The sequence below is a fragment of the Hoplias malabaricus genome, chromosome 10, assembly GCF_029633855.1.
Source record: "Hoplias malabaricus isolate fHopMal1 chromosome 10, fHopMal1.hap1, whole genome shotgun sequence".
Lineage (NCBI taxonomy): Eukaryota > Metazoa > Chordata > Actinopteri > Characiformes > Erythrinidae > Hoplias > Hoplias malabaricus.
In genome coordinates this window covers 20,440,435-20,463,605 of record NC_089809.1, presented here as the reverse complement: position 1 = coordinate 20,463,605, position 23,171 = coordinate 20,440,435, and the positions used below count along the sequence as shown (strand labels likewise).

The 23,171-nt window shown below is 38.3% G+C and overlaps 1 protein-coding gene across 1 annotated transcript; it reads right to left on the bottom strand.

The window, feature by feature from the left end:
- Positions 1-3,511: 3,511 nt before the first annotated feature.
- thbs3a (thrombospondin 3a) lies at positions 3,512-22,218 on the bottom strand. Its single transcript, XM_066682723.1, has 23 exons — positions 21,864-22,218; positions 17,821-18,027; positions 17,161-17,414; positions 15,807-15,909; positions 15,636-15,662; positions 15,427-15,509; positions 15,260-15,311; positions 14,202-14,350; positions 13,960-14,100; positions 13,565-13,639; positions 13,222-13,374; positions 12,992-13,102; positions 12,276-12,383; positions 11,970-12,129; positions 11,141-11,259; positions 10,349-10,401; positions 9,716-9,918; positions 9,004-9,182; positions 8,329-8,377; positions 7,821-8,017; positions 6,592-6,764; positions 4,874-5,013; positions 3,512-4,258 (listed from the first exon to the last, which is right to left on the bottom strand). The coding sequence occupies exons 1-23, from the start codon at positions 21,955-21,957 to the stop codon at positions 4,197-4,199; spliced, it is 2,892 nt and encodes a 963-aa protein (XP_066538820.1). The 5' UTR covers positions 21,958-22,218; the 3' UTR covers positions 3,512-4,196.
- Positions 22,219-23,171: the final 953 nt, after the last annotated feature.

The following is a 23,171-nucleotide window of genomic DNA, read 5'->3' as shown; positions in this document are numbered from 1 at the left end:
GTCTGCATGGGTTTCCTCCAGGTGCTCCAGTTTCCTCCCATTTTCCAAAAACACATCTTGTTAGGTGGATTTGTGACTCAAAAAGAGTGTGTGAGTGAGTGTGTTGCCCTGTGAAGTACTGGCGCCTCCTCCAGGATGTGTTCCTGCCTTGCGCTCAATGATTCTGGAAAGGTTCCGGATCCACCGCGACCCTGAACTGGATAAGTGATTACAGACAATGAAAGAATGAATGTTTAAAGTGTGCAAAGTTGGCAAAATGTAAAAGTATTTTAGATTTCAAGCCAGGGTTTTTTAACCTGGATGTCACAACTCCCTATTGGGATCTGGCTGTTGTCCCAGTTGGGCCACAAGTTTGGTTTCACAAGTTTGGTTGCATTTCCTGATGCAGCAGTGAACTGTGGCCGTGGATTTAAAAGTAATACAAAAGCCATATGCCAATATTTGTCATATTAGCATTAGTTTCTTATGCAGTCCCATGGTTTCCAGCCTTTCATTACACTTTGTCTTTTGTCAGATAAATATAGGTTAAAGAGAATTAACAAATCACAATTTTTTAACTGCATTTTAAAAAATGTGCAATGTAGTCATCATGTAGACTCTGGACCCACTGCCACCCTGAGCTGGATAAGCTGTTACATGACAAGAATGAATGCTGTCATTGGCCATCTTTAGTTTGTAAATATAAAACCATTATGAATTTGATGCATGGAACACATTTTACCACAATGTTTCTTCACCTTTTCAATCACATAAGCAGGTGACCCATGCCATGGTCACTGATGCAGCCTCCATGCCTCATGCCCCCATAGCTATTGTTATTTCTTTTCCTTTATGTGAGAAAATTTGCATCTTTTAGACTGAAAATTTGTCTATTTGTTTCCTGAAAACAACCTGAAACGTGGAACCTGAAACAAGCTATTTCCACTGAGTTTCAGACCATCATAAATCAGCTTTGCATAGAATAAATGTTTGGCTTTCTCATTGGATACGTCTTATTTGGTTTTTTTTTGTTTGTTTTGTTTTGTTTTAGTTTTTCCTTTCATTTCTTGATGCAGAGGCAGACTGTGTTTACTGACAGTGATTTTCCAAATTCAGAGCCCATCTGACTGTATTTGTCACAATAGCACGATACATTCTTATTCAAAACCATCTGAGGGCTTGAAGATCATGTACGTTCAACAGTATTTTTTGGGCTTGCCTTACATGGACTGATATTTCGATGTAGACTCTTTTCAAATTATTATGTATATTAGATGGTGATAGAATTTTTAGAATAAACTATTTGCAATTTTAAGTTCAAATGTTCTATTTTGACTTTTAGATACTTCTTTCAAGCAGTTTGACACAAAGTGGTCAGCCACAACACATCTTTTCTGGGAAATACTGAGCTTTTGGTGGATGATGCTTTTTCTGTTTTCAAAACACAACTCCTTTCTGTGGAATGTTCGAAACAGTGTAACTTAAATGTTCTATATATTTTTCACTCTTATTTTCCTCATTTTCCTTCTTTTTATGAGTGTGTAGTTGGCATCACATGAAACGTATGAGTGTCAATCGTTTGTACACAAATAGTGTGATATGTCAACACAGTTCTTACCAAAATAAGACAGCAGCAATGTCGACGCAGATGATTTTATTTTTGCGTATATGGCTTCCATGTTGAAACCACTGAACACCCACCCCCTCCCCCCCGGCTCTCTCTCTCTCTCTCTCTCTCTCTCTCTTTGTTGACTGTGGCGCTGTGGGCGGGGCTCCGCGGGACGGGCTTCTATTGTGCGGAGATTTTGGGGAAAGAAAGACAAGAAGTGAAAGCTCGTTTTTGCAGACGTGCCAAAAGTGTGCGAACAGACCAGTCGAACATGGAGAAAACGGCACACGGAAACAGCTCGTTTCAGCGCTTCTTTTTTGTTTGTTTTGTTTGTGTTTGAAACAAGGCAAGTTTAGAAGTTGAGGGCAGAGCGGAGTCGCAGAGTTTCATGGCCACTCTGCAGCGGAGGGTGAGTCTCAGCGCCGATGTGATGTTTCTGTGAGTCGAAGCCTGTGTAGCTGAAAGCGGTTGTTTTGTGCAACTAAACGGCTCTGGGTTTATAAGTGAGGAGCTCGTTTAGGAAAAAGTTAACTTTTCCGTGGTAACGCTAGAGTCGGGGTCTTTTTTGTAGTTCGCCAACTACGTTCCTAAGCAACCTGTTGTCTAGGAAACACCGCGGTCCTCGCGGACGCTCCACAATACGTGGTGTAGGAGCACGCGCGCCTCTTTCTGTATTCATTTCTATTTTTCATTTGTGGAACTATTTGAGTATGTCTAACACATTAGTAAAACATTATACACAATCTCATTTTTACAGCTTTTTACACTTAACAGTGTGGGGGCCTTTCTGGGGCGGAGTTGTTACTCTAATGATCCGCCCATCGCTTTCCCTCCCAAAATACAGTAGAGCTACTGGACAAAAATCCATCATGCCTTCAAAATAAAAGTAAAAAAACAAACAAACAAAACTATTTTCACTTTCTGTTTGACTGTATTGTGCAAAAAATGTGCCAATAAACGTTAGTCCTTGTAAATGACCATATATAATCACAATAAATGCAAAAAATAAAGTTCAAATATAACAAAAAGTTAATATATTGTGTTATAGTTAAAAAAACAGGTTCTAGGTCTCTCTTTGATGCCACAAGCCATCAAATTGTTTAATTAAATTTCAGCAGCAGCACTTAACTCATTTAGACAAATACTTGGTCTTTGATGATAATTAATAAATCTGGACATCTCTGTGGAGAGAGTTGGAAATGTTTAAAAACAAACCATGTGGTCTGAAAAGTCACTACATCATTTTAGTATTAATCTTGTTTTTTTTTTTCTAGTGTAAATATGTTTTTCTCAGATGTACAGTCCTGTATTTCTACGAGAAACCTTTTTTTTTTTTGCCCTTTCCAAACTTTGTTGTATTTTTGTGTCTTTGTTCTTTACATCTTCAAATGATTAAAGAATCTTTTTGTAGATTCTTTAAAACTAAGTGTGACATGTGAAAAAATTTAACTAAAGCCTGGTTTTGTGTGTTTGTGTGTGATGTTTGCAGATGGACAACATGTTTGCCTTCAACTCCTGCACCATGTGTCCCGGGGCCTGGCAGGCTCGGGGTGTGGTGCACTGTTGTCCAATCTCCCACCAATATTGCACTCGTCCCGGCCTCCCAGACCACGAGGAACTCACAAGGCACAAATATAGCACAGCTGTACAACAGGTAGCCTCACTGTTATAACAGTCCAGTTCATAAAGCCAAGATCACATTTTCATTGTTTTTCTATCTGTGGTAGATTTAGTTATAATGAGATATTATGTTATATGCAGCAGTGTGTTAGAATGAAATATGCCTTGGATCGTAAAATAAAAATAAATTTTTAACAAGCCTGTTTACAGTATCAGGTTTGGCTTTCTTTTCACAGAGCAAGACTATATGCATAGTATTTTCTCTCTCTGAATTAAATATTTATTTTACAAACAAAACGTTGATTGGACTGTTAAAAAGTTTCGAGTTCATATGATATAATTTCTCCTTTGTTTAAAAAAAAACTACAACATGCATTTGATTAATCCCTGCAGATGTAAGGTTTGTCTTGTTATCTTTAGTAAAATAGGACAATAGGCATAGAACTGACACAGACAAGGTCATCAGGAAAAATGTTACTTGGCAAGTTGAGGTCTTATACACTTTATAGCTTATGGTTTCATTTTTGATATTTACAAATGTGGGACTACAAGAAATGGAAGAGAACTGCCCATTGATTCTGTCCTGCAAAGAAGTCACCCCACCATCTTCTATACTCAACATTAACACAGCTTTACACACTTCTCTTTTTCTTCTTCTTGCACACATCGCAAAGTCACACACATGCTAACTTGTACACACCTTTATACATGGCTGGAGGCTCCTCCCAGGTACAGCGACTCATTCATATAATAAAAAAAGATCAGTTTGTGCTTTCTGTGCCTCTTCAGTGTCAGAGGGATGTGGTGTCATTCACTCTCCCTTTGATCTTGTGTTCCCTTTTACACACAAGGGCTCAGCAGTCTCAGTCATGCACAGCGGCCGGTCTGGAGACTTGGAGCATAGTGTAGAGACATTTGTATGTGTGTGTGTGTGTCCATTTGAAAAGGCAGTGCAGGTCAGGGTGGCCATTTATGAGTCTTTCATTCCTCATACATGAATATGCATTAGAACGTGTTTATGACGTGGCTGAAAGTCCTCAGGAACCGTATCTGAAAAAAGATATTAATATTTTAACGGTTGTAAACTAGTATCATTCTGTAATGTCTTTAAAATCTAACAACTGAAAACCATTTTAAGATGCTTTTCTAATTAGTACTGGTTATATGCAAACTTTTCTTCATATTTCTCTATATTTCCTCAATATACAAGAAAAGATTAAATGATATCAGCAGCTGTTTAAACTGCATTGTAATGGTCATTATTCAGGAAAAGCAGAAACACAAAATGGGAAAATTATTCCTAGATTATAAGACTGAGAAAACTAAGTATAAGCACCTGCAGTTCATTTAGCACTCTGAGTTTGAGATTATCTGTAAATATTTAAAAACGTTTTTGAGGGCTCTTGAAAAAAGTCAGTCGTTTTATACTGAACACTGACAACTTGAACAACCATAAAATAAGTTTATGATTGTCATCATATACAGTATTGAGCAAATTAATGATAAAAGTCCCAATATTATTTCCTGTCATATATATATATATAAAACGGATACTTTTATGTTTATGGCTAGCTCAGAAACTTTTTACAATGGCCCTATATACAACCAGAGCATATCCAGACAAATATTTTGGGGTCTACAGAAGCACGTGGACTAAGAGTGTACCATTGCATCGGTAGCGAAGATTGGACCAGATGATGTTTTCTTGGGAGAAGCAGAAGACTCCAAGTCGTCCTCCTCTCATGCTTGTGTCAATCACTACGTCAGAATCAGCAACCAGTTCTGTTCCCTCGTAAAGCTTTACTCTGCCATAAACAAAAAGGTTCTGAAATCCTTAGAATGGACTCAGGTGTACTTCCCCTGAGTGGTTAATGAAGTATTTCTTAATGACAGCAGGAAATAGTGTAAGTCAGGCAGATATCAGCACTGAGTGATAAGTTGCTTATTAGGGATATATGTTTTTCTCATGTTGGGACAGAATGAGTGAAGGCCATAACTGCGGGTTCTTGTGGGGGTACAGCAGAGAAGAGTGCTGTTGGAGTACTGAAGGATGACGTGATGCTTTAGGGAAACTGGGCTGAAGCAAAATGTAGTGTGTATGTGTGTGTGTGCAGCCTGAGCTCTATTCAATTCTCTAACTGAATACAAAGCAGGTGTTTCTCTGTGTGTGCCTGAAAGAGCTTGGGGTTTCACAAAGCACTAGCTATGCACACACACACACACAAACATACCCAGCACAGGGCCTCCCTCCATCTCCTGTAAGTGATGTGCACAGAGGAGTATAAAATGTTTTAAAATCCAATAACATCAGCTTTTACAATAACACTTGAAAACTAATGATTAAACATCATGTTTATTACTCACATACACTACAATTTTATTCAAGAACACATTTATTAACACCTGATTCTATATTATGTATGTGTTTTTCCAAAAGTGTGACTTTACCTAACAGATACAGCAATTTAAAAAGAAAGTCTCACGATACAGGAGACAAGACATGCTTCTTGTTCTCTAGAGTTATCTCCTGTCCTCTCTTCCTTCGCTCTGTCTCTCAACTCTGTCCACTACAGTAGTTTCCGTTGGATCTGCATATCAACAGGCACCAAGGAAATTCTTGCCAAGGATTTCATTGGCATGGCAACCACAACAATGGACAGCCAGGGGGCCCAAGCACTCAGTAAGTCACAGAGGTTTTGGAGGGCTTGGGGGAGTAGAGGAGGGGGAGCTCAAAAGTAAATTTTTTTAAGGACAGCCATTCGGACCCCCATCTCCCAGCCAACCAATGAGGATATTTCTTTACACCTCTAGTTGTGATCAATGCAAATATTAACATTGTACACTACAGCACCCCCTAGTGGGAAAGATAGAGATCTCCAAAATACACTGAAAGCGAAGGCTCCTACTTATGAATATGTTACACAAGCAACTAGTGTCTTTCAGGGTGTGCTGATGTGACATTTTATAGATATACTGAGATTTTACCTGATTTAAATATTTATTTATTTGTAGAGAAGTAGAACCATGAAAGGAAAAAAAAATATATATATATATTTGGATTAGTTGTTTAGTATTATTCCTTTTTAATTTGTAGGGCATTTTCAATTGAATACGATAAGAAAAACACTTTGCAACTATAAAATATACATAAAAATATATACATATAAAACATGTTCTGTGTATTATACGGATTTAACTTCTTTTATTGGCTTTTCTGTTTGTATAAAAAAAAAGTCACAATGAAAACATTAATGTGCAAATGCTAATGTCTCTGCGGATGAAACAAACAGCTAGAAGTCAGCAGTTTTATGGCAGGCAGGAATGCTAATTTAATTAAGTCAAGCACATTTTCCAAGCACAGGCCCAGACTGATAGAAACTCACCTGATGTAGCCGACCTGTGGACGGTGGCTAAGGTGCCAGCGGTAGGAGGTTTTGTCCCTCCAGCCAACGTTGCGTGGGTCTTTCCAGAGGAGCTTCACCTCGCCTTCTGTATCGCCTGTGTGCCACAGAGCATTCCGCAGGAACTCACCGGGACCTGTACGGGATTTTACTGCCTTCAGAGTGGGACAGCAAAATAGGTAAACCTTTATTTCACTGTAAATACTCCTTCTAAATGAACTTCCAAGTTCATTACAACACTTCTGTAATTTTTATTGATGTGGAGACCTGCACAAAGCATGTGGAAATACATGTTAAAATCCTAAAGTGAGTGAATCTGAGCATTGTGTTTGTGTGTGGTTTAAACAAATGAAACTTGGTGAAGGATGTGTCTTTTGTGTGAATACCCTATTATTGTAATTTATATTGTCATCAGTATAGTACTGATTTTGACTATGAGCCCTTACAAAACCTCGGGCAACCAACCCACTGAGCTGGACCCTCTTTCCAAGCTGTGTGTGTGACACATACATAAAGACATAAAAAGTAAATATGAACTACTAATACTGTTTTGCAGGTCTGGCTAGAATAATATGTCTTTCTGAATTGTTGGTCCCTACATTCTGATACAGACACTTACATAACCATACACATGTAAGGAAAATCAGTGTTTTGAATTGTGGCTTTTAATGTTTTATGTATGTGTGAGTTTGTATTCATCTGGCTTTATGGCTGTTTTTTTTATTATTGGGCTGTGCTGATCTTCCAACTAAGGGGGACTGGGTGGGTGGTTGAGCAGATACATTTGTAGTTGTGTTAATGTCATATTTGTACATATGGCCTTTTGTTATTAATAATAAAGAGAGAAAAATGTTAATAAAAAATATATACATATAAACATAGATGTATAAATTGGGCTGAAAACCCTTTGTCGAATCCCACTCCACAATTCTTGCTTTTGTACTTGGACTCTTTCTGGCTTTACAAAGCAAGTCATACATTGCATATTTTATGTTTTTTCCTTTAATTCTTTTAGGGCAGTAGGTCCGCAATCCAGGTTCTCACTCACAGAACTTCTAAAATACATATCTGTTTTATAGCTATTACGAAAACAAATCTTGTACCCCTCAAAATATCATGATATTTCCTTGTGCAAAGACATCCTGCTAGTTATGAAAAAGGTCCTAAACAAAGCTGTATCAATTCACGTCAAATTTGATCCCTGTTTTTACCTTAAGTTGTAGGCCAGGCTCAGCCATGGCTCGGAATGGTATCGACTGCCAGTATGTCTGCTCTGTCTGCTTCCACATCACCACATAGAAGCTGGATGAGTCCTGGTAGCCAAAGATAAAGCCAGCGTAGTCATCATCTGTCACTGTGTTTATGTGGAAAGTGCCTTCAAAATCCACTCCATTAAAAGCTGTGTAGCCTGCATATGGTGCGGTTGGGAAGGGAAAGAAAAGCAGAGGTGAGAGAGCACACAGAAAAACCCAAGAAGGTTAATCTCACTGTATATTGTCATGATACTGCAAAGTTAATAAACCACGGGATTGTCTAATTACATGGTAGCCTAATTACACTTTTAGTCTAATTATAACTGTTAACTCATAAGTTACACTAATTGCATGTGAGTGTAATAATAAGCACTGAATGATCCTACCATCAATAATAAAACAATTTTATTACAGAAGAGATGGCAATAAAAAGTGTGCAAATCCTGAGTTTTTAAATGAGCCTTACCAACTGCCAATCCGGGGTCACTGTTCATTGTCTGGACAATCTCCATACCCTGAAAACCAATCAGCATATCACTTATGATTCTGAGTATAAATTAAAGGATTTTTTTAGTAGTAGTAGTAGTAGTATTTATAGTAGCAGTCAGATAGATAAATAGCTACTTTATTGAGCCAGAAGGATAATTGTTCATTCATTGTCTGTGACTACTTATCAAGTTCAGGTTTGCTGTGTGTCTGGATGCTACTCAGAATCACTGGGCGCAAAGAAGGGACACACCCTGCACAAGCACCAATTTAGAAATTTAATGCTAAATTTAGAATTTAAGTACTATTAAACTTAAAACTACATTTAAATGTCATCACCTTCATCATCTTCTTTGCCGCTTAATCCATTTCAGGGTTGCTGTATATTTAAATGTAAATTTAGAGATTTGGTAGCATTAAATCATGACCAAAAATGTAATGTGTCATGTGTTTTAGCTAAACACAGCATCACATTGACACAAAATTAATTAAATTAAATTAAACTTAACCACATCAAAATCTTTTCATATCCATGACTTTTGCCTGATACAAATAAACCATAGCTTAAATAAACTGTTGAACACTTTACACATCAGGATGGGTGCTACACAGACTGAATTTCACAAATGAACATCTTCAGAAAGGCAGTGCTTACTTGATTAAGCACCACCCAGTTAGGGTCAATCTGGGCATCACCTTCAGGGTCTAGTATGACAGTCTGATAAGCCCTGAAATCTGTGAGAGTGACCTCAGCACTTTCTGGACACACATCAATCAAATCCAGCACTGCGTCATTGTCAAAGTCGTTTTCACACACATCTCCAACACCATTACCTGAAGAGAACAGAAGGCACACAGAATGATAAAAAAAGACGCAGGAGTTGGTACAGTAATGCATCTATAAGGTATTCTAGTTTACAAAAGAATCCAGAAACCCCTTGTAAGTCTTTAGGTTTGCTCCATTCGAGTACACTAATGGGTGTTCAATTTTACACATAAATCATGTATATTCTCCAAAGAAAAGCACTGCCAACAGAATAGGACACTGTAGAGCAGCTGCTTTTGAGCTTAAGTTCAGAAACCGAGAGTCAAGTGTGGGCTGGAAGGAAATAAAGACCCATTCTTAGGCCTTGGGAGCGGAAAAACTGTTCCCTGGAATGAAGCAGCATTATCCAATGCTTTTTAGGATGAGCTGGAATGTCATTTATGATCTAGAATTAATTGTCCAACAGTACTAGATCAAACTAAAGCTCTTATGACTGAATGGGATAAGAATCTGCATGCATTTATTGAAAACATGTGGTATTAAAAACTCACTCAGAGCTGTACAGTGTGTTTATAAAAAAGGTTTGTGCTTGGTTCACTACCATTTGAGTCTTTCTGATTGGGATTGGGAATAAGCCGACAGTTGTCAGGACCGAGACGTCCCACACTCTCGTCATCAGGGATTCCATCATTGTCATCATCATCATCACAGTCATCGCCGATTCCGTCATTGTCCGAGTCAAGCTGAGAACTGTTGGGAATGTAAGGGCAGTTGTCTCGAGTGTCCTGGTGTCCATCTCCATCACTGGTCAAACAAACATTGAGTATGTTATGGGCCATGATAAACATATAGTGACCCAGCTATTTCCAGCAAAGCACATTACAGGATAAATACAGCACACAGACATGATTGTTATTGATCATCGACACTGGGTGGCGCCAAAGCAATATAATCAGACAAATAATCACATTCGCTTCCACATGACCTGAAGCAGTTCAAATAAAGCATTACGCCATCCAGTGTCTTGTAGGTTAATAGTTTAATGGAACACTAAATCATATTTTTAGTTTTATGAATGCTACATCAATTCCTGGTGCCGGGTGTATTATACATTTAAGCAATTCCTAAAAACAGCTGTTTTTGGGCAGGCAGAGTGATAAAGATGACTCAGCAGTGTGTGTGTGTGTTTGTGGTTGAGGTGTTGGGGGCTGGGGTAACTGGATGTTTAACTTACGTGTCCTGATTGGTATCACACACATCTCCCACAAGATCGTTGTCTACGTCGGTCTGCAAAAGACATTACTTTTTCCATTACATTCGTACTAGTTCATGTGGATTCAGAGGAAGATGTCATGGTTACAAATAGAAATATGAGATCAGACAATAGAAGGCATTCACCATTATGAGCTGTAAAAATGTAATTATGATCTAACAATTCATTTAAAATATTTGTGGTCCAGGCTTAAGCTTCCCAAAAAAAAAAAAAAAAATCCTCAACTATACAGCATTCCAAATGGAGATGCTCCATTAAACTAGGGTTAATTATTTTCTAGGAAAATGACTCAGATGATTTCTGAGCTAAAACAAGGTGAAATCAAACAAATTAAAGTTAATTCAAAAGATATTTTTAAAAATTTTGGCAAATTCACTTGAGATGTAAACAAAGTCATTCAGTGTGGTTCGATTTGAAATGGTTCACTGCAGAGACATAAGCCAGCTTGGTGCCAGAAAGCAGAGGAACTGATGTAAATACAGGTTTGTGAACAATTCTGACACAGTACAGTTTTCTAGAATGGAACATCTTGAATCAAACAACTCTCAAAATCTGTGTTTACATTTTCATGGTTTAGTTATGCAGAAATATATGAAAAATGTGGCATTCCCATGGAGAAACATGAGCATTCATTTGCCAAAAGCAAACATGTATTAACAAAAATGCTTCAGTAGACTCATTAAGAACTCAAATATTCCTGAAAGAGCCTTTTTAAAAAGTGTTCAAGTTCCAGTGAAGCTTTGTGAATGTGACCTGCATAGGGTTACTGATCTCAGGACAGCTATCACATGCATCTCCCACTCCATCTCCATCCCGGTCTGTCTGCATGGGGTTTGGCACTTTGGGGCAGTTATCTAACACATTCTGAATACCTGAAGGGGCACACACATACACACACACATCATTTATACTTGAGGTTCATATATATTACTAGACTGTGTTTGTGGTTGAGGTAGCAGCCAATGTTTAGAGTATTACAGTATTGGTAACAGAAGTGTTTATGACTTTGTTCTGTTTGCTATATGTATGTTTTTAGAAGGGACAATAAGTAAGCTTCTTCTGGTGTGGAGTTGTGATTGGCTTAATTCAAGAAATAACATGAAATGATGCTTAAAAGAAGCAAACATATCTGCCAATGGAATAAGACACTTTCTGTAGATAATATTACTTAAAACCGGTAAAAATAAGTTAGAAATAAGTTGTATAATCTTATTATAACCTTATAACAATTTCCGAATTAGTAATTCTAGCTATTTTCCCATGGAAATCCTTCAAGCTTTTTTTCTCTTTTGTCTATATTACTATATATATTGGATAGGTTAATGTCACTTTAACTAAATCCTACTTATGATATTACGAATTCTAACAATATCCAGGGCTTAAATAATAAGAAAATGTCCGATGCCATTTATATTGCCTGAACAGTTCATTACACCATGAAAATGTCCTGTAATATTTTCATACGAAAATTAGTAAATGTTGTTCTCCTACTACTAAAAAATGACAATTTCAGAGTCAATTTTTATGCAGTATAATGGCAAATGGAATATTCAAATGTAAACAATGAAAAATTTGATCTAACCGTCTCCATCAATGTCATTGTCACAAGCGTCTCCCTCTCCGTTGTTGTCTGTGTCTTTCTGGTCGATGTTGGGGACATTGGGACAGTTATCACACGCATCGCCAAAAGAGTCAGTGTCTGAGTTTTGCTGGTCTTTATTAGACACCAGCCGACAGTTATCCTGAAACAAGAACACATCAACAGCTGAGTCACCACTTCTTACTATTAGCCTAGTAAATTATAGACAATGCAATCAGTGCTGTGTTTAAATCCTTGGGAACTGCTTTGAATTGGGAAAACACAGGAAGATACTGGGAAACTCAGTACCTCCACATTCTTAATGCCATCTCCATCAGCATCCTCATCACACTGGTCACCTATCCCATCATTATCTGCATCCTCCTGTCCTGAGTTAGGTGTGTAGACACAATTATCCTGCACAGGAAAGAAGACAAATGCCCAAACAAGAAGACTCAGCATGATTGATTTTAGGAAAGTCTGGAGGGCTTTCTGCAGGGAAGACATTTCTGTCATCTACTACTACCACCTTATTACAAAGTATTCAATAAATGTTAATATGCAGTTCTCTTCTTAGAGATTTAACTCACCTAAAGAACAATGTTAACTACCTGCATGCTTCTACACATTACACAGTGTTACACTGTGAATTTCATTCTGCATAGTAATCAGGAGGTGACTGAAGGTAGTCTATAATGACATTATCCTTTTATAATCATTTTACCATCTGTTTGATTGTATTACTTTACTGGTATATAATGTCTATTTCAACATGCCAACAGACAAAAAACCTAGAAAAACTAAATCTATTCATAAGCAGTGAATATATCATCATCTGTCACAATCTTACATTTCTGTCATTGCCTATCACTGTAAAAAGGCATATTGTTTTACACTCAGTACAGTTGTTGTGACCCATGGCAAATTTTCTCCCTAAAACCCCAAGACAGCACTGTTAATTGTTAGTTGTAGCATATGAACATGAACTTGTATGAAAAGCTCATAAACTGAAGTTAGTTCCGGACCTGTTTGCAATGTTTATCATTGTCCATGCAGGGGAGGGAGCGGTCAGGGTATCCATCAATGTCTGTGTCTTTACCACAAGTGTTCCCATTACCGGCCCAGCCAATATTACACTGAAGAACACAAAAAAAAGACAAACATGTGGAGTTGTCATTGTAATCGCATAGTCCTGTTCAGCTAATGAATGTTAATAACAAAAAAGTTGTATTAAAATAATAATATAATAATTTACCGCACATGACACTTCCCCATTCCTCTGAATGACGCAATGGGCATTGGAGTCGCAGGGGTTAAAGCTGAGAGTAGCACAGGACTTCCGAGGAAAACAACCTGCTGTCTGATTACCTACATACCCAGCTTTACACTGACCACATTTGAATGACCCCTGAGAGAGAGAAGATGAAACAGATATTTGAAAACCATTAAGTCATAATTTTACCATTTTGGATTTCTGACAAAAAAAATCAATCCTGGTAAGAATTAGTTAAGGTAATGTAATTACAATATTTTACCTGACCATCTACATTTTATGAATTTCTCATGGTGGTGACATCTACGTAAAAACTAAAACTTACAATGGTGTTTATGCAGACGGAATTGGCCGTGCAGGCATTTGCAACTTCAACACACTCGTCTAAGTCTACGCATTCCTGGAAGAAAAGAAAGTAATTCATTTAACAGACAGTCTGGCAGAAGGCCGCTTTCTATCACAAATACCATGCATACTTTTAACAAGACTGCATCTCTGAAATATAAAACACCCAGTTATCTTATATTTAAATGATTTAATTTTGTAATGTGATATAATGAGAAGTATTTCTGGACCATTTTGTTTGACCCTTCTGCAAAAAATTGTAAAAGATTATGTAAAATTGCAGTTAGATAATTTTATTAATATTATTATTATTATTATTATTATTATTATTATTAAAGTGACATGTATATGATATGTATGTATGCTCATGTCTACCTGTTTATGGGTCTTGGCATAATCTAAGCCAAACCCTGAAAGTGGTAGACCCCAGAGTCCAGGAGGGCAGGGTTCACAGCTGAAGCCTTTCACTGTGTTTACACATGCAGTAGGAGAGTAGCAGGGCTGAGCCAGTGTACACTGAGAGAAAGAATGCAGTTATATTTTTGTATTTGTGTTCCATTTGTATTGATGCTTGTTAACAGACATAATTTATTTTATTATCTCAGAAACAGGCTCACTTCATCGATGTCATGGCAATGAGTGCCGTTGCCAGTCATTCCTTCGGGACATGGTCCGCAACGGTATCCTGGGAACTCAATTGTCTCCATGCAAGGCACACCCTTAAAGCATGGGTTGGGCTGGCAACGGGAGCGAGGCTCATGGAAACCTGAAAGGCAGGGAATAAAAAAAGGCCAAAAATAAACCACTGGTAAGTTGTTATATATGAGTGGGCTGTATACAAAAAAGCTGGACAAGTTGGGAATGTTTAGTACCACATTTTTAAATGTTTAATTAACTATAGAGAATAACCAGGTTTCTGGTTGTTGGAATAAAACCAAAAAAAGTAACTGTAAAGGAGAATGAAAATACATTTGCTATATTTGCTAAGACAATGTGAACACAGTGCAAACAGAAACAGCATGTTCAAATTATAAAAAAAAAAAATAACCAACCAAACAAATAAACAAAATAAAACACATAATATTCAGGAAGAAACAAAAAAGGTGTACAAAGATGAACAGTTTGTTTGTGTGTGTGTGTGAGTGTGTGTGTGTATACATTCTCACATCTCCACTAACCATATAGGAGCACTTTGTGGTTCACATATTGGAGACTACTTGGCATACACTGTTTACTCCCTTTTACCTTGTTCACAGAGCAGTTATGACTTGGCTGGTGGATAGATTTCAGTGCTGCAATGACACTGATGTGGTGTTGGTGTGTTAGTGTGCGTTCTGTTGGTATGAGAGTAAGCAGACTATATGCACTATAGTCTATAATTGTAGAACTGTAAAGGGCTCCTGTATGGTCAGTGGAGCTGAGAGAATTAAGTGTGTGTAGCAACAGTTATCAAACACACACACACACACACACACACACACAGAAAAACAAAAATGTAACATTATTTACAAAAATAATATTTTCTTTTTTTTTGCCCATGAGTCAGATTAAACCTAAACTGTTTTGGAATTTTTATGATAATTTTCTTGGATTTTGTGACATATCTGGTTATATTTTTTGAATGCTTGTTGAATGTAAATTTTTGTAGGTCCACAGACAGAGTAAGAATCCTCACCACACACTTGGCACTCCAATATGGTGTTCCTAATGAGAGACATCTCCTTCACCTACAGTGGGCAAAGGCATGTGTACATTTAGATCTACACATTGAGTTACAAATTTATGAATATTTCCACAATGCGCATTTACTTCTTGAAGTCCCAAATATCCACACTAACACACCTGTTCTCTGATGTCTTCTCGAAGCTCACCCAGGATCTGGTTGAAGATTATGAGCTGTCCAATCAGAGCTTTGGTGTGATCCCCTGTGGCAACAATCAGAAAACATCTCATTTAATTACATTAAATTTAATGCATCTATTAAAAAAAATCTAAACAAATGAACCCCCTAAAAAAATAAGTAAAAGTAACTGTGCCAGCCATATTCTCACCTAGAATAGAATTCATTTCCCCGTTCACTGCAAATCAAAAAGCGAGAGGGTAAAAAAAAGGATTTAATTTTAGAAAACATCTAGAACTCACAGACATAAATTCTCACAGGCGTTATTAGTATACATTAAAATACAACCATACATAGCCATATTCTGAGTCTAAAGTCTTACCTATGTTGTAGGCAGAGGAATCACCCTGGAAAGGACAATCAGTAAGAGCTCCTGCTTTAGCTACACTGCCCCCTAGAGCCAGTTTAAGGGACTCCACTGACCCCTGTAAACATGATCAAACAAACAGTAAACACTTACTGTTTCTAAATAAACCCCCTAAAAAAATGACATCATCTCTGACAGCAGTCCTTTTTGGCTCATTCCTCTGTACAGAACACCTTCCCATTTGGGATGCTAGTAGGTTTCATCACATGAAATGCTCTCCTCAGGTCATTCCTCAATATTTCAATTGGATTAAAGCCAAGGCTTTGATTTTGCCATTAACTCCATGACTATTCATTAGTAGAAGGACTAATGTGCTTGGTGTCATTGCCTTGCAGCATGACACACATAATCAGTTTACAGACAGATATTGTAATATTTTTATTTAGAAGTCACTGGAATCGTATAGAATTCATTGTTCCGTCAATGGGCGGCACCGTGGTGCAGCAGGTAGTGTTTGGTGTGTTCTCCCTGTGTCTGCGTGGATTTCCTCTGGGTGCTCCAGTTTCCTCCCACAGTCCAAAAACACATACTGGTAGGTGGATTGGTGCCTCAAAGGTGTCTGTAAGTTTGAGTGTGTGAGTGAATGTGTGTGTGTGTGTGTGTGTGTCGCCCTGTGAAGGACTGGCACCCTCTCGCCTTACACCCAGTGATTCCGGGTAGGCTCCGGATCCACCATGACCCTGAACTGGATAAGGTTATAGACAATGAATGAATGAATGAATGTTCCATCAGTGATGGCAATGATGCCAAGCCACTCTACAACCACCACAATCTTTCAAAGATGGGATAACACTCTTGATCCTGGAGTGAACTTTGTTGTTCAACCACCCCTGGGGAAGGTAACAATGCTTTGTAAATAATAAAGTATTTAAATTATAGGTATGTTGACATATACTGGGCGGCACAGTGGCGCAGCAGGTAGTGTCGCAGTCACACAGCTCCAAGGACCTGGAGGTTGTGGGTTTGTGGGTTCGGGTGACTCTCTGTGAGGAGTTGGTGTGTTCTCCCTGTGTCCGCGTGGGTTTCCTCCCCCAGTTGAAAAACACACATTGGTAGGTGAATTGGCGACTCAAAAGTGTCCGTATGTGTGTGTGTGTGAGTGAGTGTGTGTTGCCCTGTGAAGTACTGGCGCCCCTTCCAGGGTGTATTCCCACCTTGCGCCCAACGATTCCAGGTAGGCTCTGGACCCACCGCGGCCCTGAACTGGATAAGTGGTTACAGATAATGAATGAATGAATGGCATATACTGAGTTATACATCAGATGTTCTCATTAGGTCAAATGGGATTTTTGTAAAAGCTGACACCTACCTGCATTCGAGCGTATGCCTTGTAGCCATTCCTTATCTCCACTAGCTCTGCTTCCGTGGGCAGGGTGACCAGAGGGGGCAGACGCTGGGCAGAGTCAGCCAGGCGACAGTTAATGTACAGTTCCAGGCTGAGATATTCTCTGCGTAGTCCTCCCACTCTCAAAATAATAGACTGAGCACGTCCATCCGCCAGGTTAGAGCTTTGCAGATTCACTGTGTGAAGCTTTCCATCCTCACGAACATACCGCACCAGAACTGTCAGAAAAGCCACATAGGAATTACTGACTTTATTTTCAGGCACTTGTACGGATACTTTAGCAATTACAAAGCAGTTAGTATTATTCCAGTGATTACAGTGTACTCAACATCGCTACTATATTATCATGGATGATTGCAGTAATGCAACCGGGCCTTTGTAGAAAGTAGAAAGATCATCAGCGTGATGTAATATTGTTTAAAGGCTACAGTCTGGTGGCCTCGATATTGAGTCTTTTAAGTGGAACAGTTAGAGCATTGTTTTCAGGGCCATGCAACCTTTAGATACACCAGTTTATCCTGGCGCATTGCAAAACTAGCTGAAGGTAGGGCAGGTCAAACCACATAAAGCACACTGTCCAACAATCAATGTCATTGTTGATGTTTAGTTTCCTACACAAAGTACCTTTATTGATCTTGCCCATAATAGCAAGCTCCAGGTATTTCTTATTGTCCTGTTTATTGTAGAAACCCAGAAGGACTCCACCCAGTTTGGGAGGGAGACGGAAGGTGGAGACGATATAGAGATCACTGAGAGTCTTAAGAGCTCCAGACATCTTCTCCACAGCTGCCACATTCTGCTTCACATCTTGCAGAGCCAGCATGTCTATCACTGAAACACACAAAATGATTTTAGTGTTCACTGGGCACGTGCACCTATGACAAATGGGGAAAGAGTGATATTTTTGTCACTTCCAGATCAGAATATTCATCTTCATATTTGGTGTTCAGTGGCAAATGTCATATTATTTACAAAGAATCAGTGTCATTGCATTACAGTGGCTGTCTATAAGAATGATGCAGTCCTTCACAGTCACTGTGGTGATACCTTTAATTAGGAAACATAACTGTACTTTATACTATTAGAATTCATTAATTCATTCATTGTCTGTAACTGCTTATCCATTTCAGGGTCGCGGTGGGTCCTACCCGGAATCATTGGGAGCAAAGCAGGAACACACGCTAGATGGGGAGCCTGTCCTTCTCAGGGCAACAACAACTCACACATTCACTCACACCTATGGACACTTTGGAGTAACCAATCCACCTACCTACATGTATTTTTGGACTGTGGGAGGAAACCCCAACACATGGATGAAACTCGTGCGGACACGGGGACAACACACCAAACTCCTCACAGACAGTCAACCTGAGCTAGACTTAGGACTTATATTTTTATTTTATTCAGTTTTATAATGAAAGGTTACAAATAGTCACCTCTCCTTCTGGAGACAAGAATGTAATGTAACTTTAAAAAAATATAACGAGACTTAAAACCACTGTTGTACCTTTAAAGGTACATTTACACTATTTATACATTTGTATTTGTACTTAAGTGAAAGTAATGTACCTCTCCCATAACGTATTTCAGGCTGATATGTAGGGTTGGGCAAATAATTATAAATGAATCAACGTTCATATTTCTAATCAGCATAATCTTGCTTAAATTGATTAAAATATTTTTCTTTTATTCTATTAATATGCCCCCCACTGTGTGTTTATGTATTGTTCCTTTAAAAGGACACAACCACATAAAGTTTTGTCCCATCAAATCTGCCACATGGAAGCCACATGGAGGAGAACCTAAACAGAGACTCCAACCAAGCAACTCGAAAAACTTGTGCCAAAGAAAAGCTGTGTCTGTTGTTTGCACGTTTTGACTAAAACACCAAATATAAAGAAGTCAAAGGTAAACACTGATTAAAAAAAACTGTTTCAGAGACCACAGTTAATAGCAACAGTCTGTTTCAACACTTAAAGCACAATCACATCACCAAATCTTAAAAGTGCATTGGTCAAAGAAAGAGACAGACAAGTTCCCAGTAACATTAAAATAAAATACCCCAGCTTTAATACTTGAGCATATACAGTACAAGCCTTGTCAGTGATCTATGAGGAAAAACAATAAACAAAAAATCTTTCATTAATTGCAATGGAGGTCAAATTAATCATGTTAGTGATATGCGACCAGCACTAGTCTTATGTCATTAATAACTCTAAAGTCAAGAGTGTTCTTTCCTCTCCTACCATGTTACCATTTCAGAGATTTCATATGCAGTTTTATGAAGGTAACTATGTGTTTTAAGATTTGTTCTAGGTTTATTCTTCTCATTCACAATCTATGAGGGGGAAGGGAAATCTGGTTTCCTAATTTATACCCGCATGACTTCCTAAAAGGCACTCACACATCCTCAGATATCCCACCACTTCTGGCTTTTGCAGTAATGGTTTGGTAATATAACTATATGATGAAGATTTAGACCAATTGTAACAAGCCTGTAAATGAAAAGAAAAGGCATTTTAAGGTAAAAATTGTTAGCTCAATTTTTCACAGTTAAAGTTAGCACTGCTGTTTTTCCTGGTGTATTTATTCCATTCCATTCTAAAAATGTAAATAATGGTAATAAATAAATTGTGATATGAAAATGTATTGAAATTGTAACAGTATATTATCCCATAATGCCCACCTTCAATGTTAGCTCACAATACTTTTTTTTTCTGTTTCACTCTTTTCTAACCCATTAACTGAATATGGTGGCAGATCCAGGCTGAAATACCCTATCCAGGACTGTGGAGCCAGTGTTGAGACCCATTTGCTACACAAGTAGTGGGTAAAACCCCCTGCAGACTTTTTCCAATAAGTCTGCCCCCTGCCCTTCATCCTGCTTCTCCTTACTCACTTCTGAAACATTGACTCACTTACTATCAAAACATTAATACAATTGACTGTGGCAGGCCAGCAGGAGCATAGCCAGGAGAAAGATGTGTGTGTTGGCCTGAGGTAAGGACAGAAGGAAAGAATGAAGTGAGGAGCAGGGGCAGACAGCAATGGGAAAGCTCCAGCGCTAAAGACTGGTGTCTCACCCGCAACCTTCATGCTTCACCAGCAGTCCTCACCCAGACAAACTCTGCCAAATATTCCAGTGAATGGAAGAGTTGAGAAAGATGAAAAAGATCAACATAAGGTACACACACGTATCAAAGCAACCACAATAAACATACACGACAATGGTTACATTGTGGAAATCTCACACCAAGGAGTGTGGTGGGACAAATATATACCAATCAGCCATCACAAGAACACCACCTCTTTCACTGTCCCATTCTTTCAGCTCCACTGAGCATACAAGAGCACTTCCTAGTTCTACATTTACACCTGTTGCTCTGCATACTTTGTTTGCCCCATTCTTCCTGGTCTTCAATGGTCAGGACATCAAAGGTACCACCAGAGACCAGGAATGATTTGGGTGGATTCTCAGGCCTGCAGTGACATTGAAGTGGTGGTGGTGCAGTAAAAATGGATCAGACACAGCAGTGGTCCTGGAGTGTTTCCTACTGTTTCCTTCTGGCAGACACTATTGATCTCTAAAGACTAAGAAAACCTGCTTAAATAATTCCTTTTTTCCTACTGTAATAAGGCAATGAACTCTTAAGAGTAAATTTGATTCCAACCTTTGTAAGAATGCAGAGATGAAAGCCTTGTGTAAATTTTCTGTGATTCACCTTTACTAAATATTGTGTATTATGTACTGTACTGCATATTGGTCATTGTATGTGTGTTATATTGAAGGTATATATGTACTGTGTTACATCATGTTTCTCCAGACACAATCACCACTGGCATGTTGTATGGCAAAAAAAAAAGAATCAAACAGTAGCTCATCAGTTGAGGCACAATTTGTGCTGGTCACAGTACGCTGCCCACAGGATGCTGTAGGCTGGATATATTTGGATGATAGACTATTCTCAGTCCAGCGGTGACACTGAGGTGTTTAAAAATTCCAGCAGCACTGCTGTGTCTGATCCACTCACACCAGCACAACATGCAACACAACCACAACCTCTGCGTAAATACAGAGCTGTGAATTGATCCACAACTCTAATCATACCTGTCCTATAGTGTCCCTGTGTTTGTCCTGACTGTTTAAGAACAGGGAGAAAGGGGCAAAAGGTATGCAGAGCAACCGACAGACTCCAGGCTGTAATTGTAAAAAAAAACCCAAAGTGCTCCTGTATGGTCAGTGCAGAGTGAGTGGTGGCAATAATGGCTGAGCTGTGTCCACTCTTTTGACTCAGACACATTGCCCTAGTAATTAGAATAGTTCGTTTAAAATACCCTGGGGTACAATGATCATTTTTTAGATATTGCACTAAATCCAGGTTGTCAAGACTAATGATGTTCTCTCAGCAATGAAAGACTTGCTTAGTGTTCTGTAAGAACTGAGTAAAACCATGATTATGCTTTAGAGAATCATACCACTTTTACAATATTTACAATGTAAACTTTGAAATATGCTTATTTTGCCAAATCACTACAGAGAAGTGACAATATAAAAATGATTAAATAAGTATATTATTTGACAAGGGAGAGTATATCATCGGTTTCAGTCTGAGATAAAGTATCCCGAGGCATGTAAACTGAATGAATAACTTTAGTAATTATTTTACCTTGCGGGTCTTGTTTATCCAAGGATTCAGCCCAGCAGCACATCTGTATCAGGCTCAGTTTAATCCAAACAAACACACAGCGCTTGACACTCATGTCCACTGAGGGAAACGGCAAAGTCCACTCAGAAAACAGAAGGAAGAGCTGTTACAGTAAAAAGGACGGCTGGGTTTTTTCGTTCTCTCGACAAGAAAGGACCTGTGCGGTAGACTGTGGATGTAAAGCAGCAGTGTAGCTGTGTTTGAGAAGCCAGATGCTTCTGCGCGCTCTCTCTTTTCCTCTCCCTCTCCCTCTCTCTCTCTGTGTGTGTGTGTGTGTGTGAGAGAGAGAGAGAGAGAGAGAGAGAGAGAGAGAGAGAGAGAGAGAGAGAACTAAATTAGCCACTGTATAACGTGCTAGCTAAAGGACTTTGTTTTCTGTGAAATGTTCTCACTATAGCAACAAAACACAACAGTGGTGCTGTGTAGTGAAGCCAAAGACTTAAGGATATTACACCGACATTTCTTTAACTTTTCGTTTTCGTTAGACTGCCTTAGACATTACTTTTTAACATTAGCCTGTTTCAATATTTAACATTTCATAAATGAATATGAATTAAAATAAATAAAACAAAACAATACTTAAGACTAGCTCTATTGAAATTCTGGATTTTTTTAATTCATTCTTTTATTGTTCTTAACATGTATATATGTGTTGTTTTATTATACTGTGTTAGAATACAGTATCGTGTGAAGTGAGCATTCAGCATTTTCTGCTTTGAAACTGCAGTTTTCCAGAAAGTCTCACATCCAAACAGGTTATATTCATAGACAGGACATGTTTGTCTAACAAGGAGTTCCTGGGGACAGGAACATGTTTCCTGAATGCACACAACACATATTAAAACCTCCACTAGATATTTACCTAAAGGTCTTAAAATATAAAAACCAAATACACTCATTATAGCTGGGCACATACAATTAAAAACCCCATAGGGGAACTAGCAAAACTTTAGCATTAACTTTGTGAATGAAAACCAAACCCTTACTAATCAAATTCTGCATTAAACATATAACATTTGCTATTATCATACATTTATTAATGATTTACTGTTAAATAAAGTTATTTTATAAAATGTATTTATTTTATTATTATTATTGACAATGAGAAAAATCATGAACAATGTTGGCATTCTCCTGCAAGCGTGTCGAGCTGTTCGAAGATGTGTTCATTCTTCACGTTTCAGAAGTAGTACATGCCAGCCTTCACACTACAATGAAGGGGTTACAGAAGAGTAATGAACTTTTCACTCGGATGAAGAAGAGGTTTTG

What these genes read in the sequence shown, in the direction of transcription:
- thbs3a (XM_066682723.1), bottom strand. Translation starts at nt 21,957, where the DNA reads ATGAGTGTCAAGCGCTGTGTGTTTGTTTGGATTAAACTGAGCCTGATA. An exon ending in TTCCTCTGCCTACAACATAG is followed by an intron (nt 15,663 to 15,806) that starts GTAAGACTTTAG and finishes TTTGATTTGCAG; the next exon opens with TGAACGGGGAAATGAATTCT. An exon ending in AGCCTGGCCTACAACTTAAG is followed by an intron (nt 6,765 to 7,820) that starts GTAAAAACAGGG and finishes CCCACTCTGAAG; the next exon opens with GCAGTAAAATCCCGTACAGG.